The sequence below is a fragment of the Cibotium barometz genome, chromosome 54 (assembly GCF_041138505.1).
Source record: "Cibotium barometz isolate CiBa-2024 chromosome 54, ASM4113850v1, whole genome shotgun sequence".
Taxonomy (NCBI): Eukaryota; Viridiplantae; Streptophyta; class Polypodiopsida; order Cyatheales; family Cibotiaceae; genus Cibotium; species Cibotium barometz.
The window spans coordinates 40,245,451-40,261,525 of NC_141099.1; the positions used below are offsets into that span (position 1 = coordinate 40,245,451).

A 16,075-nucleotide genomic window follows, 5' to 3' on the forward strand; every position below is an offset into this window, starting at 1 on the left:
GTCCTGTGCATCTGTCTTGATCTCCTTCTTCTCTTTCTTTTTGTCTCCACCACTCTTCTTCCTTTCCAACTCTGCCTTATAGTACCTGCAGTCAGGTTTCTTGTGACCTTTCCTGCCACATTGATAGCATGTCACATCACTCTTGCCTTTGCTGGCATTTCCCCTTTCTCTACTCTTACTCTTACTCCTTTGTGCATAATCAGTCTTCTTTTCTGTCCTGCCTCTAACCATGTTGGCTGAACTGCCACCCTCTCCACTTGCTTTCCTCCTGATTTCTTCGTTCAATATAGAACCCCTAACACCATGAAAGGTCAAATTGGGATTGTTTGACAATGAGACCACCAAAGTCTCCCAAGAATCAGGTAGAGTCATCAGCAAGAAGATAGCCTTGAGCTTATCTTCAAAAGGGGGCAAACCTGAGTCCTGTAACTGAGATAAAGTAACTGTAAACAACGACAAGTGCTCTGCAGCGCTCTTGGACTCATCTAACTGCATGCCAACAAGTTTCCGCATCAAATGCACCTGATTAACTGGGGTCGTATTCTCATACGTTGCCTTCAATTTCTCCCACAACTCAAACGCATTGACAAGACCCTTGAGGTCTACCAAGATCTCGTCAGAGACGGCCATTTTAATGTAGGTAATGGCTTTCTTGTTCAATGTAAGCCATGCTGCATCTGACATATCTTCTGGCTTCTCTGCTTCAAGTGCCCTGTCACAATCTTTAAGGAAGAGGATTCCTTGAATCCTATCCTTCCAAAGATCAAAACCTGTTCCCTCAAACCGCTTGATCTCAAAGAGATTCTTGACGTCAGAGGAAGTCGATGCCATAGTTGCACAAACGAGAGGGCTTAAGTGCTAAAATTTTTTGGGCAAACTGCACCAAAACCGAACTGTAGCCTCACCGCAATGTGCACAGCAACTCCAAAGGGTCACAGGAGCAAATCGAGCCAAAATATGCAAGTTTAGGCAAGAATAATCAATTCTGAATTTTCTGCGCAGAAAATTCAGCAAGCTGATTTTTGCCCAAAAACAACAAAAATTGTTGTTTTCTACCTCACAAAGCGTACATAATGCAGAAGCACAGCCTTTGGGAGCACATGTAGGCAAAAGCCCCAATTTTTAGCATAAATGTGCAGCAAATTGACTCGAAATAGGCATTTCGCATCCAAAACTTGCTTAATGTTGGCAAATTACATCAATTAATACATTCCCCAATCGAAATACATCACATGTACATTTGCATAAACCTGCGCAAATCTGTAATTTGCTGTAAAAAACCCTGTTTTTGACCTGTTTTTCAGCAAATTTGGCCGATGTAGGGTAGTAGGGACCATGTACAAGTGTTCCCACAACTTAATACATCAAGATAAAACCTGCACTTCGCTGTAATAACCTGTTTTTGACCTGTTTTTGACCTAAAAACAGCCTGTTTTGGGCTGTTTTGTCGATGCCGGCACCTGTAGGGACCCGGGAAACAAGGGGCTTCACGATGGAAAGCAATTTTGTCGCGATAGAAACCCTTTTTACTTGCTGTCCAGCCACCTGCTCAGAAATTTGGGAAACCCTAGAGGCTCTGATACCAGTTGAAAGGGAGCAAGGAAGGTGGCAGGTGATGCACAGGTGCAAGAGCTACAGGCTTGAGGCTTGAAGTGAAGGCAATAGGCAAGGAGAAGCAGAAACGATGAGCCACACAGAGGGAGAGAGAGAGTGAACTCGTTGAAATTGGGGAATACCCACGTTTCCTCTTCTTGGGCCTTCCTTTATTAATAAGTGACCTTTTTAAAGTATTTGGCCATGTTCAATGTGAACATGGCCAAGGCTTTTAAACTTTAATAAAAGCCTTGTACAAAGTATATACAAATATACATGGGTCATTTAGGGCTTTAACCCCAACATGAATTGCACCCGAAACACACTCTTCAGCAGCTTATAGCATCCGCTCTTGCTACGGAGCAATTGGTGCTCAAAATCAAGCAAGATCAAGGTGGTTCCAAGGGCAAAGAGAAGGCTGTCCCAAACCTACAAATGACCTCATCAATATTGAGCAGCTGCTCCCGAAGATCCTGGATCTTTGAAGATGATGAGCCATACTATCACCATCATTCATGTCCAAGTTCTCAAGCTCTTTCTTGAGAAATGCAACCTTGGCGTCATTCTTTGCCTGATACATGGTTTCAAGTACATCCCAAGCTCACCGTGAGGTCCTGCAAGAACGAATATGCGGTATGATTGATCGCATTACTAACAAAGCAATCAAAGCCATCGCTTGGACATCACGAGTATCCCATCTCTTCTTCTGCTCTTGCGAGGGAGGAAACTCCGAATCACGGTCCCCATGCACCAGTAAGTGGAGCTGTTATCAGCCCCTTCTTCCGTCCACAAGTCTCTTCTAGCTAGAAGCACATGGGGGGAAACTGCATGTGTACTAGAGAAGCACACCATCTGGGGTCTCCTGAGCTGGAAGCGCCTTGGGAGCCCTAGAAGTGGTACTAGAATCTGTATCACTATCCTGTGTCGTGTCTTTGCCTTTTCTTTGAGATGAAGCCTTGCCCTTGGTCTTGTCCTTCTTCTTGGACAAACAATCCTTGGACAGATGTCCTCTTTTCCCACAAGAGAAACAGCGACTCCGACATTTCTTCTGAACTGAGGAAAGTGCCTGGTCAGAACTGTTGATTGACACCTTCAATTTACCTTGTGAGATGAGAACGGACTCCTCCTTCAAAAGTAGGGAGCTAAGATCATCAAAATCCAACTGAGTGGATGTGACCTGGCACCACAAAGATTGAGAAATCACATCATAGTCCGGAGGAAGCTTGGTGAGGATAAGAGCAGCTAGTTGAGAAGAGGACATAGCAGCACCCATAGCTAGTAATTGGTCATGGATAACCTTAGCCTTCATGAGAAAAGCCTGCATTGAATTGCCTTCAGGAAATAACAAGCCGTAGAGCTACCCCTGCAAGGTAACTGCCCTCATCGATGAATCTCGTGCAAAGAGATCCTCCAATTTTGACTATACTTGATGACTACTCATTTCAAGGGCTTCTTGAATTTTTTCGACATCAACTCTACTTTCTGATATAAACTTTTCGACAACATCACGTTTCACCCTTTTGAACTTTTTTTCATCTATCAAGCTCTGCACGACAACTTTAGAGAGACTAAACTTTTTATTTGCTTTACTGGAACAAGATTGGAATTTTCATTTACTTCACCAAGCCTTAAAATTTCCCTTCAACAAGAGGTGAGAGTTTGCACTGGCGGTGAGACCTCCTCGGTGATGGCCCGCACAAGCACAGAATGCGCTTTCGAGTCCCGATTCTCCCAGTCTTGTAATTCCACAGCAAATTCATCCTCCTGATCTTGAGTCCACCGCCTAGAGTTTTGAGGACGCTCGGGCTTCCTTTCAATGCCCTGAACAATGTCCCACAAACCCTTGTGGATGAACCAGATCCGCATCTGAAGCTTCCAATGAGCATAGTTGGGTCCTTTTAACTTGTCATCCTTGTTCGTACAGGGGGGGAGCCATATCCACAGCAGCAAAGAACAAATCTGAGCTCTCAAACACTTCTTACAAGTGCTTTCCAATGAAGTGAGGCACCATGTGTCACCTTTTGGTCCATCTCCATTTCTGGAGCCACTTCTATGGGACTGTCACTCCATAGAGCGACCAGATTTGTGCCATGTTCACATGGGGCCAGGTCAGTGTCCCATGTGAAAGGGCTAGTTTTATGGTGTTACATGGACGGGAGCCAAATGTGCCACCCGTGTGCAACCAGTGCTGCGTCACATGGACGGGAACCAGTTTCGTGCCACCCATGTGTGATTTGTTTCGTGCTGTATGGACGGGAGCCTGTTGGTGCCACTCGTGTATGGCCAGGATGGTGTCTTACCTATGGGATTGTCACTCCATAGGAAGACCAGGACATATTTATTTATATTTGTCGCGCGAGTTTTGTGCCCGACAGGAACCTCTTGTACAAGTTTCATGAAAGGGAGATTTCGTCCATTATTTGTGCACATGCATTTATGCCTGCATGCATAAATTTGTTTTTGCATGACTTATTTGCGTGTGTCTGCCTATTATGGCGTGCCAGTACACTGGACGGGGACGCCCCGAGTGTACCGTGGAGTGCTGTTTGCTGACTTGGTGGTGTGGCGTGTGAACAGGTGGTAAGTATTTTTGTTTTGGCCTTTTAAAATGGTAAAATCCATAAACTAGAGTGAACCTTAATATTTATAAGGTATTGTGTTCACACTCAATTTATTCAACGAGGGAGATTCAATGGATGCTTACTTGACAAAGATCAAGGATTTAAGAGAGCAATTGGCCACCCGTGATGAGGCTTATCCAAATAGTTCACTTGTTCTCACAGGCCTGAATGCATTGCGTGATTCCTATTGGAGTTGTGCCTCGATCATAAGGCTCTTGATGAAGGGTAATCCAAACGCTTACTTTTGATGAGTTGGTCTTTGTGCTCTTGCAAGAAGAGCTATCAAGGCAGAATGGGAATGTCATGGACATTGGGAATCAAGCTTATATCACGAATTAGTGAGGCAAGGGTAAGGCCTCCTCATAAGGGGGTTCTAAGCCCAAGGTTGATTCTGGAGAAGGGGGGTGAAAAGAAGAAGGGAAAGTGCAGGGAGCTTGGGCACTACATCAATGAGTGCTGAAAGAGGTTGGAAAAAGAGAAGAAGAAGGATGCCGGAATGTCTGTGGTGGCTGATGCTTTAGCACCAATTGTAACATGCAGCGGAAGTATTCGTATTGGAGGATCCTGTCACACAAATGCTCACACCGTCTTCTGTATCTTGAGTTTCGCGAGTTTAGCAATCCACTTTAAGACTTCAAACTTTTAAGAGAGATGAGAGAGAAAGATGAGAATTGTACACAGTACATCGTATATGGGGTCCCGAATTACCCACTGAAGGCCCCCCTATCCCGTTACCGAGATAGTATTTGCTTTATTATCTTTAAAGAGACTGACGGTGTGACTGACGATAAGCCAAACGCAAGACCTCTGAAGACCAAGTGTTGGGCTGAACTGTACACTACTGTAGAAGCACCAAAGATGTCCAATCTCGAGCCTATGCACTCTTCCCAATGGAATGAGAAGGGGATGCAAAGCTGAGGCTGAGAGGGGTTGTTTGGGACTGTTCTAGATTGAGTATGAATGCTACAGAAAACGCAAGGTGAACTGTTGGCTGAATGCTGAACTGATGCGTTTTGCTGATGTAGAAGTGCTGAATGCTCATGCGTTTGAGGCGCCTAGGGTTGTAGGAGACAAACGTTGAGGGATGGTGGCTGAAAGTGCAATCGCTTATGCTCCTTGTGCTGAAGATGCCAAGCGCTTGAATTCTTATGCTGAAATATGATTGAATGAATGGCTGAATATGCTAGGGCTCTATTTATATGGACCACAAGAGCCAGTCGGCTGGCTACAGAGCTGGCCGACTGCTCATGTCCACATTAAATGCATAAAATATGTATAAAATGCTGAAAATGATGGAAAAATTACTAGGAAAATCCTAGTAAATATCTTGATAAATACTAGATGATATCTTGGGTGTTTGCCATGGTCTAGATGCAATGTATGAATGATGTGCAATATGCAGAATGCTTTCTAATGCAAACCCTGAGGTTTCTACTGACTGTATATGCATGAATGCGTCTCTTTAAGTGGGTTAAGGGACTTAGACTGACTGACTGACTTGCTATGGCTGAGAATGACCTACGTAGCTCTCGTGCTTGACTTATCTTGGACTGAGGATTACAATAGGGTCATGGCGTACGACAAATATCATCCTGAATGGAACTAATACTGTACAATGTTGCATTGATGATGATGAGCCAGTTTGTTACCATGCACTACAGTGCAGAGTGCATGTGACACCAATTGCTGAGAAGAAAGATGCTACAAATTATGCACATGATGAGTGGTCTTTTGTGGTGGAGTGCAGCTATGATCCATCACTGGATGTATGCATGTATGATGTTAGTATTTGACTTTGATCTTTGGACAATGGTGCTAGCAAGCACATCACGTCACAACGTAAGCTGGTCACTTGTCTTGGGATTGCTCCCCAAGGTGGTAGTGTGACGTGCAAATAACTCTTTATATCCAGTAAAAGGTGTTGGCCAGGTTGTACTTACCGTTGCCGATGGTGGCACAATTACACTCAAGGATGTACTCTATGTACTAGGCATCAAGAAGAACTTGCTGTCGGTTTTGGCCATTACTAGTGCAAGCCTAGTGGTCAGATTTAAGGATGACACGTGTATTGTGCATGACACAAGTGATGGTGATGTTATTGTTGCTTTTGGCACACTATGCCATGGTTTGTATAGGTTTTATTCTCATGAAAGAGTTATGCATAATGCATATTTAGTGGTTGCTACTTGTGCATTTAGTATGCTGTTCGATGAGGACACCGTCTATTGGTAGTTACCTTTACTTTGTTACTTTCAGTGATGACTACTCCAAGCATACCTAGGTGTATCCTTTGAAGGGTGAAGATGAGGTATTTATGTGCTTCAGACACTTCATCTCAATGGCGGAAAATGTGTCTGGTCAAAAGCTTGGTAGATTACGTACAGACAGAGATGGAGAGTATATGTCAAAGGATTTTGTTGCATTTATGGCTTAAAGAGGCATAAAAGATCAGTGCACAATGCCTTACACACCTCAAAAACGGTGTGGCTGAGAAGAAGAAAATGACTCTCATGGAGATGACACGATGCATGGTCAAGGATTAGGATTTGTCTCATGGTTTTTGGTTGGAGGCTATTGTGTGTGCTACATCTGTACTCAACTGTTGCCCAACAAAAGCCTTGCAGTCTATCATGCCTTATGAGGCCTGCTTTGGTGTTGGAAAGCCCTTAGTGGCTCACATGTGAGTTTTTGGTTGTTTGGCTTATGCTCTTGTGCTTGAGCAAAGCTCAAGGGTAAGGCTGTGAAATGTATTCATGTGGGATATAGCTCAAAGAGCAAGGGTTATAGACTCTACCATCCGGCTAGCAAAGCAGATTTTGGTGAGTAGAGATGTTCTTTTTGTGGAAAACTCAGTTCAGCCCATGCTCACATGTACAAACAGTAAGATGTAGGATCATAGGACTTGTATGGTACACTCTTGCCTTTGTTCAGTTCGGGATAGCCTTTTGTGGAACAATCGAATGCTCATCAGAGAGCGGAAAATCAGCCCCCAATGGCTGAAAATCAGCATATGGATCAGCCCATAGATCAACCCATAGATGAGGGCATAGTGGATGATTCAGTGGATGAGGAACGGACAATCATATAGGAGTCTAGAGACGGGTGCCTAGATGGTTGTTGGATACATTACATGTGACAACAAATTGGATGTTCCATTGCCTTGTTGGACACGTGTAGATTCCATCATGTATCTAGTTCATTTGTGGATCACTCTCTTATTGCCAGTACATGTAATGCAGAGGAACTTGTTTCTTTTGAAGAAGCATAGAAATGTGCTCATTGGTTGCAGGCCATGCAAGATGAGTATGATTTCATACTCAAGAATGACACTTGGGATTTGCCAGATTTGCCATGTGGCAAGATCCATGCGTACAAAGTGGGTTTACAAGCTTAAACGGAAATTGATGGTAGTATTGATTTGCCATATGGCAAGAAGGCCATAGGTACGAAGTGGGTTTACAAGCTTAAACGGAAATTGATGGCAATATTGATCGCTACAAAGCCAGGCTTGTTGCAAAGGGTTATGCCCAACGAAAGGAGATTTATTTTGATGAGACCTTTGCCCCCATGTCTCGTATGACTACCATCAGGTGCATTATTGCTTTGGCTGCACATCATGGATGGATTGTACATTAGTTGGACATCAAAACTGCCTTTGCAACAGAGCACATTGGCTATTGCGAGGAACCCCTTCTTTCATGCTCGCACTAAGCATATTGAGGTGCATTATCACTATGTCAGGGAAAGACTCTTTGCAGGAGAGATTTTTTTCCTATGGTAGGAATGTTGCCTGACGTGCCTACACATGATAACTTTGCAGATTTGTTCATGAAGGCACCTCCTTGTGGAAAGTTCGAAGCTTTTTCGCAAAGCTTTGGGCTTGTTGCATTTCGGGGATTCCTGTACATGTTCACTTCATCACTCCAGTGCGGTTTGTTGCCAGATGCAGGGGTAGTGATGTGGGTTTTTTTCCTCTGAGCTCTTATGCATGTGAACCTGCCCTTATTTCACTTATAAGGTTCACTTATATTATACTTTGGCACTTTATCCAATACATTGCAGTTTGTGCCTTTCCTTCTACTCTTTCACGACTGAACTTCTCTGTGTGTGTATATGTGGGTTCTTGTGCTTGGCAGTGTGCAGCTAGCCTGACGATGAGGATGGGGATTGGTGGTAGACGACTGAGCGGAGGCATTGCAAATGCCCAAGCCAGAGCAGCATGCGCCGTTGCTAGGCGAGACAACTTGAATCCTGAAGGGGCCAGTCGTGTCAAAGAACCGTTTCGAGCATTTATCGTAGGAACATGTCTGGAGCAGAGGCCTTATCCACCTCCCAGAGGGTAGCAGCGATTTTGGATACTGGGCTCAGTGAGATCAACGCCATTTTGCAGGAACCAGCTCAGACCACGTTAGCGGAGTTTAGAAAGCAGGAGAGGAGTCTCCATCGGATCCTTGCTTCCCTCCAGCACCTGCAGGAGCGCACCTCGGACAGCATGTGGACTGAGGCTCAGATGGCCACAACCCGCACTGAGATCAGCTCCTTAGAGGAGAGGAGACTGGAGTACAGACTCTATGCGCACACGTCTATCTGGACTCAGACTGGAGACAGAGGCACAAGGGACTTCTTCGAGCGGTCAGGGCCTCACCACCAGAGGGATGGCATGTAGAGGCTTAGAGGATTGGATGACACCATTGTTTTCGAACCGCCCAAGGTTCGAGCCATAGCCACAGGCTTCTTCAATTCCCTCCTCACTATAGAGCCCCACTTCCTGCACGTACAGGATGCGCAAGAGAGGGTCTGGTAGGACTCGGTGAGGTGGTCCCATCGGCTCTCCAAAGCTTCTTGTTGACGCCCTTCTTTGCAAGGAGATTGCAGAGGCTTTGCAGGCGCTCCCTGGGAGTGGGTGTCTAGGTGAGGATGGGCTTCCGGCTCCCTTGTTTCTTCGACACTAGGAGCTCATGGAGCTCGGACTTCAATGAGATTATGAGCTCCGGATCTATGCCAGAGAGACTAGTGAAGGGTTTGATTCACTTGATCCTCAAGGAGGGAGGTGATAGGTTGGAGATTCGCCGGTGGAGACCTATCACCTGCTTGGGGACAGCCTAGCCAAAATCATCACCCGTCAACTGCAGCCCCACGTCCCAGATTTGATCCATGGCACGCAGACATGTTTTATCCAGGATAGGAGCATTCTGGATAACATCTTCACCTTTTGGGAGGAATGTGCCACCGCCCGTCTACGGTGGATTGGCGCTTTCTCAAGGGAACTATTTGCAGGATGGGTTTCCCCGCCATCTGGATCCGAGGTGTCTCCATCCTCTACTCGGCCTCTCATAGCTAGATCCTGATACAAGGCGCTCGGGGCAACAGGTTCCCACTTTCTCCTTCAGTTCGCCAGGGATGTTCCTTTGTGTCCTTCCTCTTCCTTAAGAGTTTGTAGATGACACAGTGTCCTACCTCTTTGGAGATGTGGAGAACCTCCAGAGGTTTGCGGATGGAGTCCTGATCTTTTGCCGGGCCTCAGGAGCACTGACACAAGTCGTTGGAGGTATGGCAGAGGATCCTCTGTATCTTCACCATGGACCAGGCATCTGCCCACACCATTACCTGGGGGCGGTAGCTTGGGCCTCTGAGTCAACACCAGCCCTAGCATATGAGGAGATGGGACAGGTCTTCGCCCTTCTCCTTGTTGCTCACTGCAGTATCACGACAACTGCGTTTTCAGCAGCCCTAAGAGGGGAGGAGTTACCACACGCACCTGCCAGAGGTGGGAGATCTTTAATAGTATTGCAGCTCGCTGCAGCGAGGCCATAGAGGGCACTACTACGCCACCCGCCGAGTCCATTCAGAACATATGGACAAACACCATACACACCCTCCGTGGCCAGTGGGAGAAGTTGTGAGGCGGCTCTGAGCCTTTGTGGAAACATCAAGAGGCTTTTCTGTGGATCTGGAGCAGTGGTCCTTTCCTCTGGGTGAGAGACAGCAAGGGCATTACATGCCACCTGTTTGTTTCCCCCCTCCCCCTCCCCCTCCCCCTCTTCCCCCCCCCCTCTCCCCCCCCCCCCCCCCCCACCCTCTTTCAACCAAACGTACGAGATAGCCTTCCTTTGAGAGTGGCCAGCCAGCGAGGAAGAGCCTCTCTCTATCCCCATCTGCTTTTTCTTCTTGTCTCCCTTGATTGAGACGGGGTCATGTACTTAGCCGTTTCGGCTGTGTTTTGGTAACTAATGGAAAGATCTTTTCTTGGAAAAAAGAAAAAGGAAAAAAAGAGGGTGTTGATACCTTAAGAGAGTGTTCACACACATTGAGCCCCGAATCCTAACAAGGGCCAATCTGGGGAGGCATTCACTGTGAAGTGTGTATACATGATGGTCTGAAAGAGGGCATCTATGACCAAAGGGGTGGCTCCAAACTCTGGTAGCACGATCTCATGTGGCACAAATGGCTTACTCTTGATCATATGTGAGAGCATTATCACCTGGAGTCTCTCTATGCTCTTCCAGGTGACCTCGAGATCCGTTCCCCAAAAGCGATTGTTGCTGGGCTCACGAAGGTATCAAATAGCCAACATTTACTCTTGATCATATGTGAGAGCATTATCTCCTGGAGTCTCTCTATGCTCTTCCAAGTGGTCTCATTGAGATCCGTTCCCCAAAAGGGGGCCCATACATTGTTGCTGGACGCACTAAGGTATCAAATAGCCAACATTTAGTGCGGGGTTCTTAGAAATGGGCCTGGAAACACGGCCTCTTAGGCGAGCTGGAGATTCATATCCTCTCGCCAAACGTGCATTGGCAGCTGGTCTCATGGAAAAGAGCGGGTTTGTAAAAGTAACCCTGAGGTATGTATGATGGAACTATTTGCACTAGGGTTAATATATGATGCCCATATGCGAAATGCTCCCCACATAGATCTTCATGATTTTTTGCCCTTCCATTATGCAGCTTCACTAGAGCCTTTTTGACATTGGTAGTGTTGAAAAGGATAGATGATGTGGGACGTGGGGGGTGTGAGAGAGAGAGAGAGAGAGAGAGAGAGAGAGAGAGACTTTATTTTTGTTTAATTGCAGCTTGTAGTTGTTGTGGATGATGAAGATAGGGAAAATGAGGGCGACTTGATAATGGCTGGTTCTATGGCTACTCCCAATGCACTTGCTTTTCTCGTAAGACATGGTACTGGTATAGTCTGTGCGGCCATGAAAGGGGAAGATTTAGACAGATTAAAACTTCCTCTGATGGTGGAGGATAAGGAGAATGAAGAGGCTCTGCGCACAGCATTCACATTATCTGTTGTAAGTAATTATGTATGCTTGTTTATCACATTTTCTCTCTGTATGTGGAAGTGTCTCTCTTTATAAGTTTCATGTAATGGCACTATCTTTTAGTAGTATTCAGGAGTTTTTCCCTTCACCAGGATGCCAAATTAGGGACTACCACTGGAGTGTCAGCCAGTGATAGAGCTGCTACAATTCTTGCCCTTGCTTCTCCAGACTCCAAGCCTGAACATTTCAGAAAGCCAGGCCATATCTTTCCGTTGAGGTATCGAGAAGGTGGTGTTCTTAAGAGAGCCGGGCATACAGAAGCTTCTGTTGATCTAGCATGTATGGCAGGTCTAGCTCCAATTGGTGTTTTGTGTGAGATAGTGGATGAGCGTGATGGATCAATGGCGCGCTTGCCTTGGTTACATGAATTTGCTGCAACGCATAAGCTGCCTATTATATCTATAGCCGATCTAATAAGGTGTGTGGTCGTTGGCTATGCATCAGAGGTGTGCCAAATGTTTTTTGAGCTTTGGAGGTGTTGCCTACAGTAGTCCTCACATTCACCTGTTTTTTTGGTGCAACAGGTACAAACGCAAGCGTGAGAAGCTAGTCGAACGGACAGCAGTTGCACGGTTGCCCACGAAGTGGGGGACCTTCACTGCTTTTAGTTATAGATCAAAGCTGGATGGTATTGAGCACATTGCAATGGTGAAGGTAAGTTTGATGGGAATGGGTTAGTCTCTATTTAAATGCATTCTTTCCATTCCACTCACAATGCCTTTTTTGGATGCAGGGGGAGATGGGAGATGGCCTTGATGTGCTTGTGCGAGTCCACTCGGAGTGTCTAACAGGGGACATCTTTGGATCTGCAAGGTGTGATTGTGGAATTCAGCTTTCTTTAGCGATGCAAAAAATAGAGAAAGCCGGGAGAGGGGTGGTAGTGTACCTGCGTGGGCATGAAGGCAGAGGCATTGGATTAGGCCATAAGCTGCGGGCTTACAATCTGCAAGACAAAGGTCGTGATACCGTAGAAGCGAATGTTGAACTTGGTCTGCCTGTTGACTCACGAGAGTATGGTATAGGGGCACAGGTAACTGTGTTATGGTTATGTTCAAGCACAGGAATAGCAGAATATTTACAGCTTCTTCAATGAGTTTCTAATGATTTTTTTAAATCTTGTTGCTAGATCTTGCGGGATGTCGGTGTGCAGACCATGAAGCTGATGACAAACAATCCGGCTAAGTATATGGGACTAAAAGGTTATGGTCTTGCAGTTACAGGGCGCGTGCCTGTCATCTCTCCAATAACGAAGGAGAACCAAAGATATTTAGAAACAAAGAGGTCTAAGATGGGTCATATATATGGATCTGATTTGCCTGGAGTTATGTACTGATGCTGTGCCCCCTTTTTAAAACCATCATTGAAGTACGACTGATGAGGGCAGCATTGAGGTACCCATTCTTCTTTTCTGAAAGTGGAGTTCCAGGAGCTTCGTTCTTGTGAAGTACACTGGCAGGAACTTCGTTCTTGTGAAGTACACTGGTGCACTGTCAGTTCCACACAAGCTTTAAGTGAACATCACTTGCAATGATGTGCTCCCCATTCAATAGGCATGAACATTTCTTCAGGAGTCCAAGCTATTCACTTCCTGTTCAGCAAGTCCAGAGCTTCTGGCTTTTCCTGAACTAGGCATTTAAAGAATCTTATGCTTCAGTTTTGAAGGGAAGTAGGAAACTACACGTGGAAACACCGACATGATTTTCAGTACAAATAAGCATTGAGATTCAACTTAAGACGAGTATTTGCGTGTAACAATTTGAACACAAGCGCCCACTTAAGCTCAATCATGCTTGATAAATTCAAGCTTCCAGGCTTTGCCTGATGCTTACACACAAACCCAGAGGTTGCAGTGGAAGTCTTTGCATCATCCTTAATAGAGCTATCTTAAAGGTGCATCGTCTTGACACATCTCTTTGCCACGATAGTCAGTGCATAAGGATGTCTACGCTGTATCTCTGCTTGTACTCAGCTCTTGAATGTGTACAACACAGCAAATATGGGCCACAGCCTCTGATTGTTTGTCCTAGCTTCCTGTATCTATCAAGATGCAACTCCACCATGTTAAACTCCCCAAGAATAATGACTGTGGAATTGATGCTATACCATAGCCCAGGTCTAGATCCTGCAGGACCCGAAGCATACAGAGACACCACTGTAAATGCATCCTCACTAGTGTCTACATGTGTTGTAATCCATCGATGGAGAGGATCAATTTGTACCCCCTTTATGCAAGGAGCCAAGTTTACATCAATTCCCAGGGCAGTTCCTCCACTTCCCTTTTGCTAGCCCCGCCAGCCCCCCTTTTGCTGCCCTGCCTGCCCTTCAGCTGCCCTCGTCTGCCCCCGTCAGCCCCTCTGCTGTCCCCCGCCTGCCTTCGCCTGCCCCCTTTTGCTGCCCCCGCGCCGCCAGCCCCCCTTTTGCTGCCCCGCCTCCCCCTTTGCTGCCCACCCCCTGCCTTCTTCAATCCCCGCCTGCCCCTCTACTGCCCCCACCTGCCCCTTTGCCCTTGCTTCCCCAGTTGCTCCCCGCCTTTGCCCCCCTTCCTCTGCTCCCGTTTTCCCAGCAGCTATTTTATCTGGATTCAAGTCGGCAGCCCACTTTCTTGATTGGTCTTATGGCTTTTTCTGTCGCAGCCAATCTCTCATCACCCCCACTGGCCGAGAGAATCATCAATTTTTCACAAGATGAACTCACCTCTTTTCAGCACGACATTGACCTTGAGGTCCAGACTACCCTGAATGGCTTCTAGCAGCTCTCCCTTCGGAGCTGATTGTGCACTTTCGGGATACTCGTTTACTTGGTCGAGGCTTCTTCCAGGTGGACTTTCATTCTTCAGAAGCTACTTCTCAGGCTTTGGCTAGCAGCCCCTTTCCTCTTGGTCCTAGGAAGATTTTCTTCTTTCCATACCAGGTGGGCTTTGATCCAGTGGTGGAGGATTTACCCTGGTCTCACTACGGTTCCTTGCTCTTCCTCGGTCCTATTGGAAGCTTTTAGCTTCCATAGGGGCATCCTTTGGCCAAGTTCTAGAGGTACCAATCCTCCCGAGCTCTCCCACCTTAGCTTCCGCGGCTGTTACCGCTACTCTTGATGGTGTACCCCGGGTCCTTGTGCTTGTTCTTGATCCATCGATTATTGTTGATCATGCTATGCTTCAGAGACCTGACGGATCTCATTTCTGCCAGAGGATGGAGATTGCAGGCAGACCTGACCAGTGTCGGATTTGTCGTCAAGACAGGGTCACATTGCTAGAGATTGTCCCAGATCGAGGAGCCATGCTAGGAGGCGGCGTGGTCCTGCCCATCAGAGGCCTTCTGCAGATGCCGAGACTCCAGCTGCTCCTTTGCCACAGCAGACCACACAGCGTTGGGTTGTGGTTAGGGATGGCAGGCACCCTCGGACTCCCGTACCTGCCCCTTCACCCACACTCCTTGTGGAGCACCCTAACCCTTACGCAGCTCTTGCCTCACAGGATGTTGCTCCTTTTTTGGAGGATGAGGCCTTGCAGGCACATGATCTGGATCCCTCACAGGAGGATGCTGCGTTACAGTTACAGGATGATTGCACCCTTGAGGATGATGTTGCACATTCGCATTGTCATGGTACCTCTCCAGTTTTGAGGACTAGCCCTGGCTTTTCCCCGGAGTAGTGGGAGAGAGAGAGAAGGTTTACATCGTCAGATTTTCCCTCCCTTACCTATGCGAGACGTACTTCCGCCTCTAAAGGGGGTCCTTCGTCGACCACGAGATCTGGTCATTCCTACTCTGAGTCTTTATGAGGATTGTCTCTTGGAACATTCAGGGTCTTGGGGGTTTTTTTCCACGTCGACGGAAACAAATTGTAAAAACCGAGCTTCATTGTGCAGTCACAGGTGGACCTATGGATATATTGCTCTTGCAAGAGCATGCTAGTCAGTGTGGGAGATCAGGCAAGCTTCTCTCGGGACACACATTTTGGTCACCGGCTGTTGGTACCAAGGGTGGTGTTTGTATCTCTGTTTTAGCTTTGATCTTGCCTTGCATCATTGGACATGGTGTCATTTTCCCTACGAGAGCGCAGTGGATCCTTCTTATGCAGGGTACTACTCGCATTGGTATTCTCAACCTCTATGCTCCTAACCATAGAGGTGAGAGGATTGCCTTTTGGAAATCTCTCACTACATTGATGCCTCTTGTCGACCATTGGATTATTGGTGGGGATTTTAACATGGTTGAGATGCCAACGGATAAAAGAGGTGGACATGAGGGCTTGGTGCATCCTCTTGAAAGAGCGTCTTGGGAGAGGTTTATACTCTCCATTCATGGTAGAGATTGTTGGCATGAGGATGACATTTTGAGGAGTCCATCCACTCTTCTTTATTCATGGTCTAATAGGAGAAGAGATGTAGGATGTATCTATGCACGGTTAGACAGATTTTATGTGGATGATTGGGTGCTTGACAAAGGTGGACATACTTTGATTGCTACAGGCACCTTCAAATCGGATCATTGCCCAGTGGTTTTATGTGTTAGAGATCCGAATTGCCATGGATCAGCACCCC

At 46.5% G+C, this 16,075-nt stretch overlaps 1 protein-coding gene across 1 annotated transcript in view; it reads left to right on the top strand.

Moving 5' to 3' along the window:
* Positions 1-13,430, top strand: part of LOC147608155 (bifunctional riboflavin biosynthesis protein RIBA 1, chloroplastic-like) — a 75,240-nt gene extending 61,810 nt beyond the window's left edge. The window contains exons 5-9 of the mRNA XM_086789596.1: positions 11,287-11,508; positions 11,631-11,956; positions 12,063-12,192; positions 12,272-12,568; positions 12,665-13,430. Of these exons, the coding sequence (XP_086645722.1) occupies positions 11,287-11,508; positions 11,631-11,956; positions 12,063-12,192; positions 12,272-12,568; positions 12,665-12,871 (1,182 nt within the window). The 3' untranslated portion in view covers positions 12,872-13,430. The remainder of the gene's footprint in view (positions 1-11,286; positions 11,509-11,630; positions 11,957-12,062; positions 12,193-12,271; positions 12,569-12,664) is intronic.
* The last annotated feature ends 2,645 nt before the right edge of the window (positions 13,431-16,075 follow it).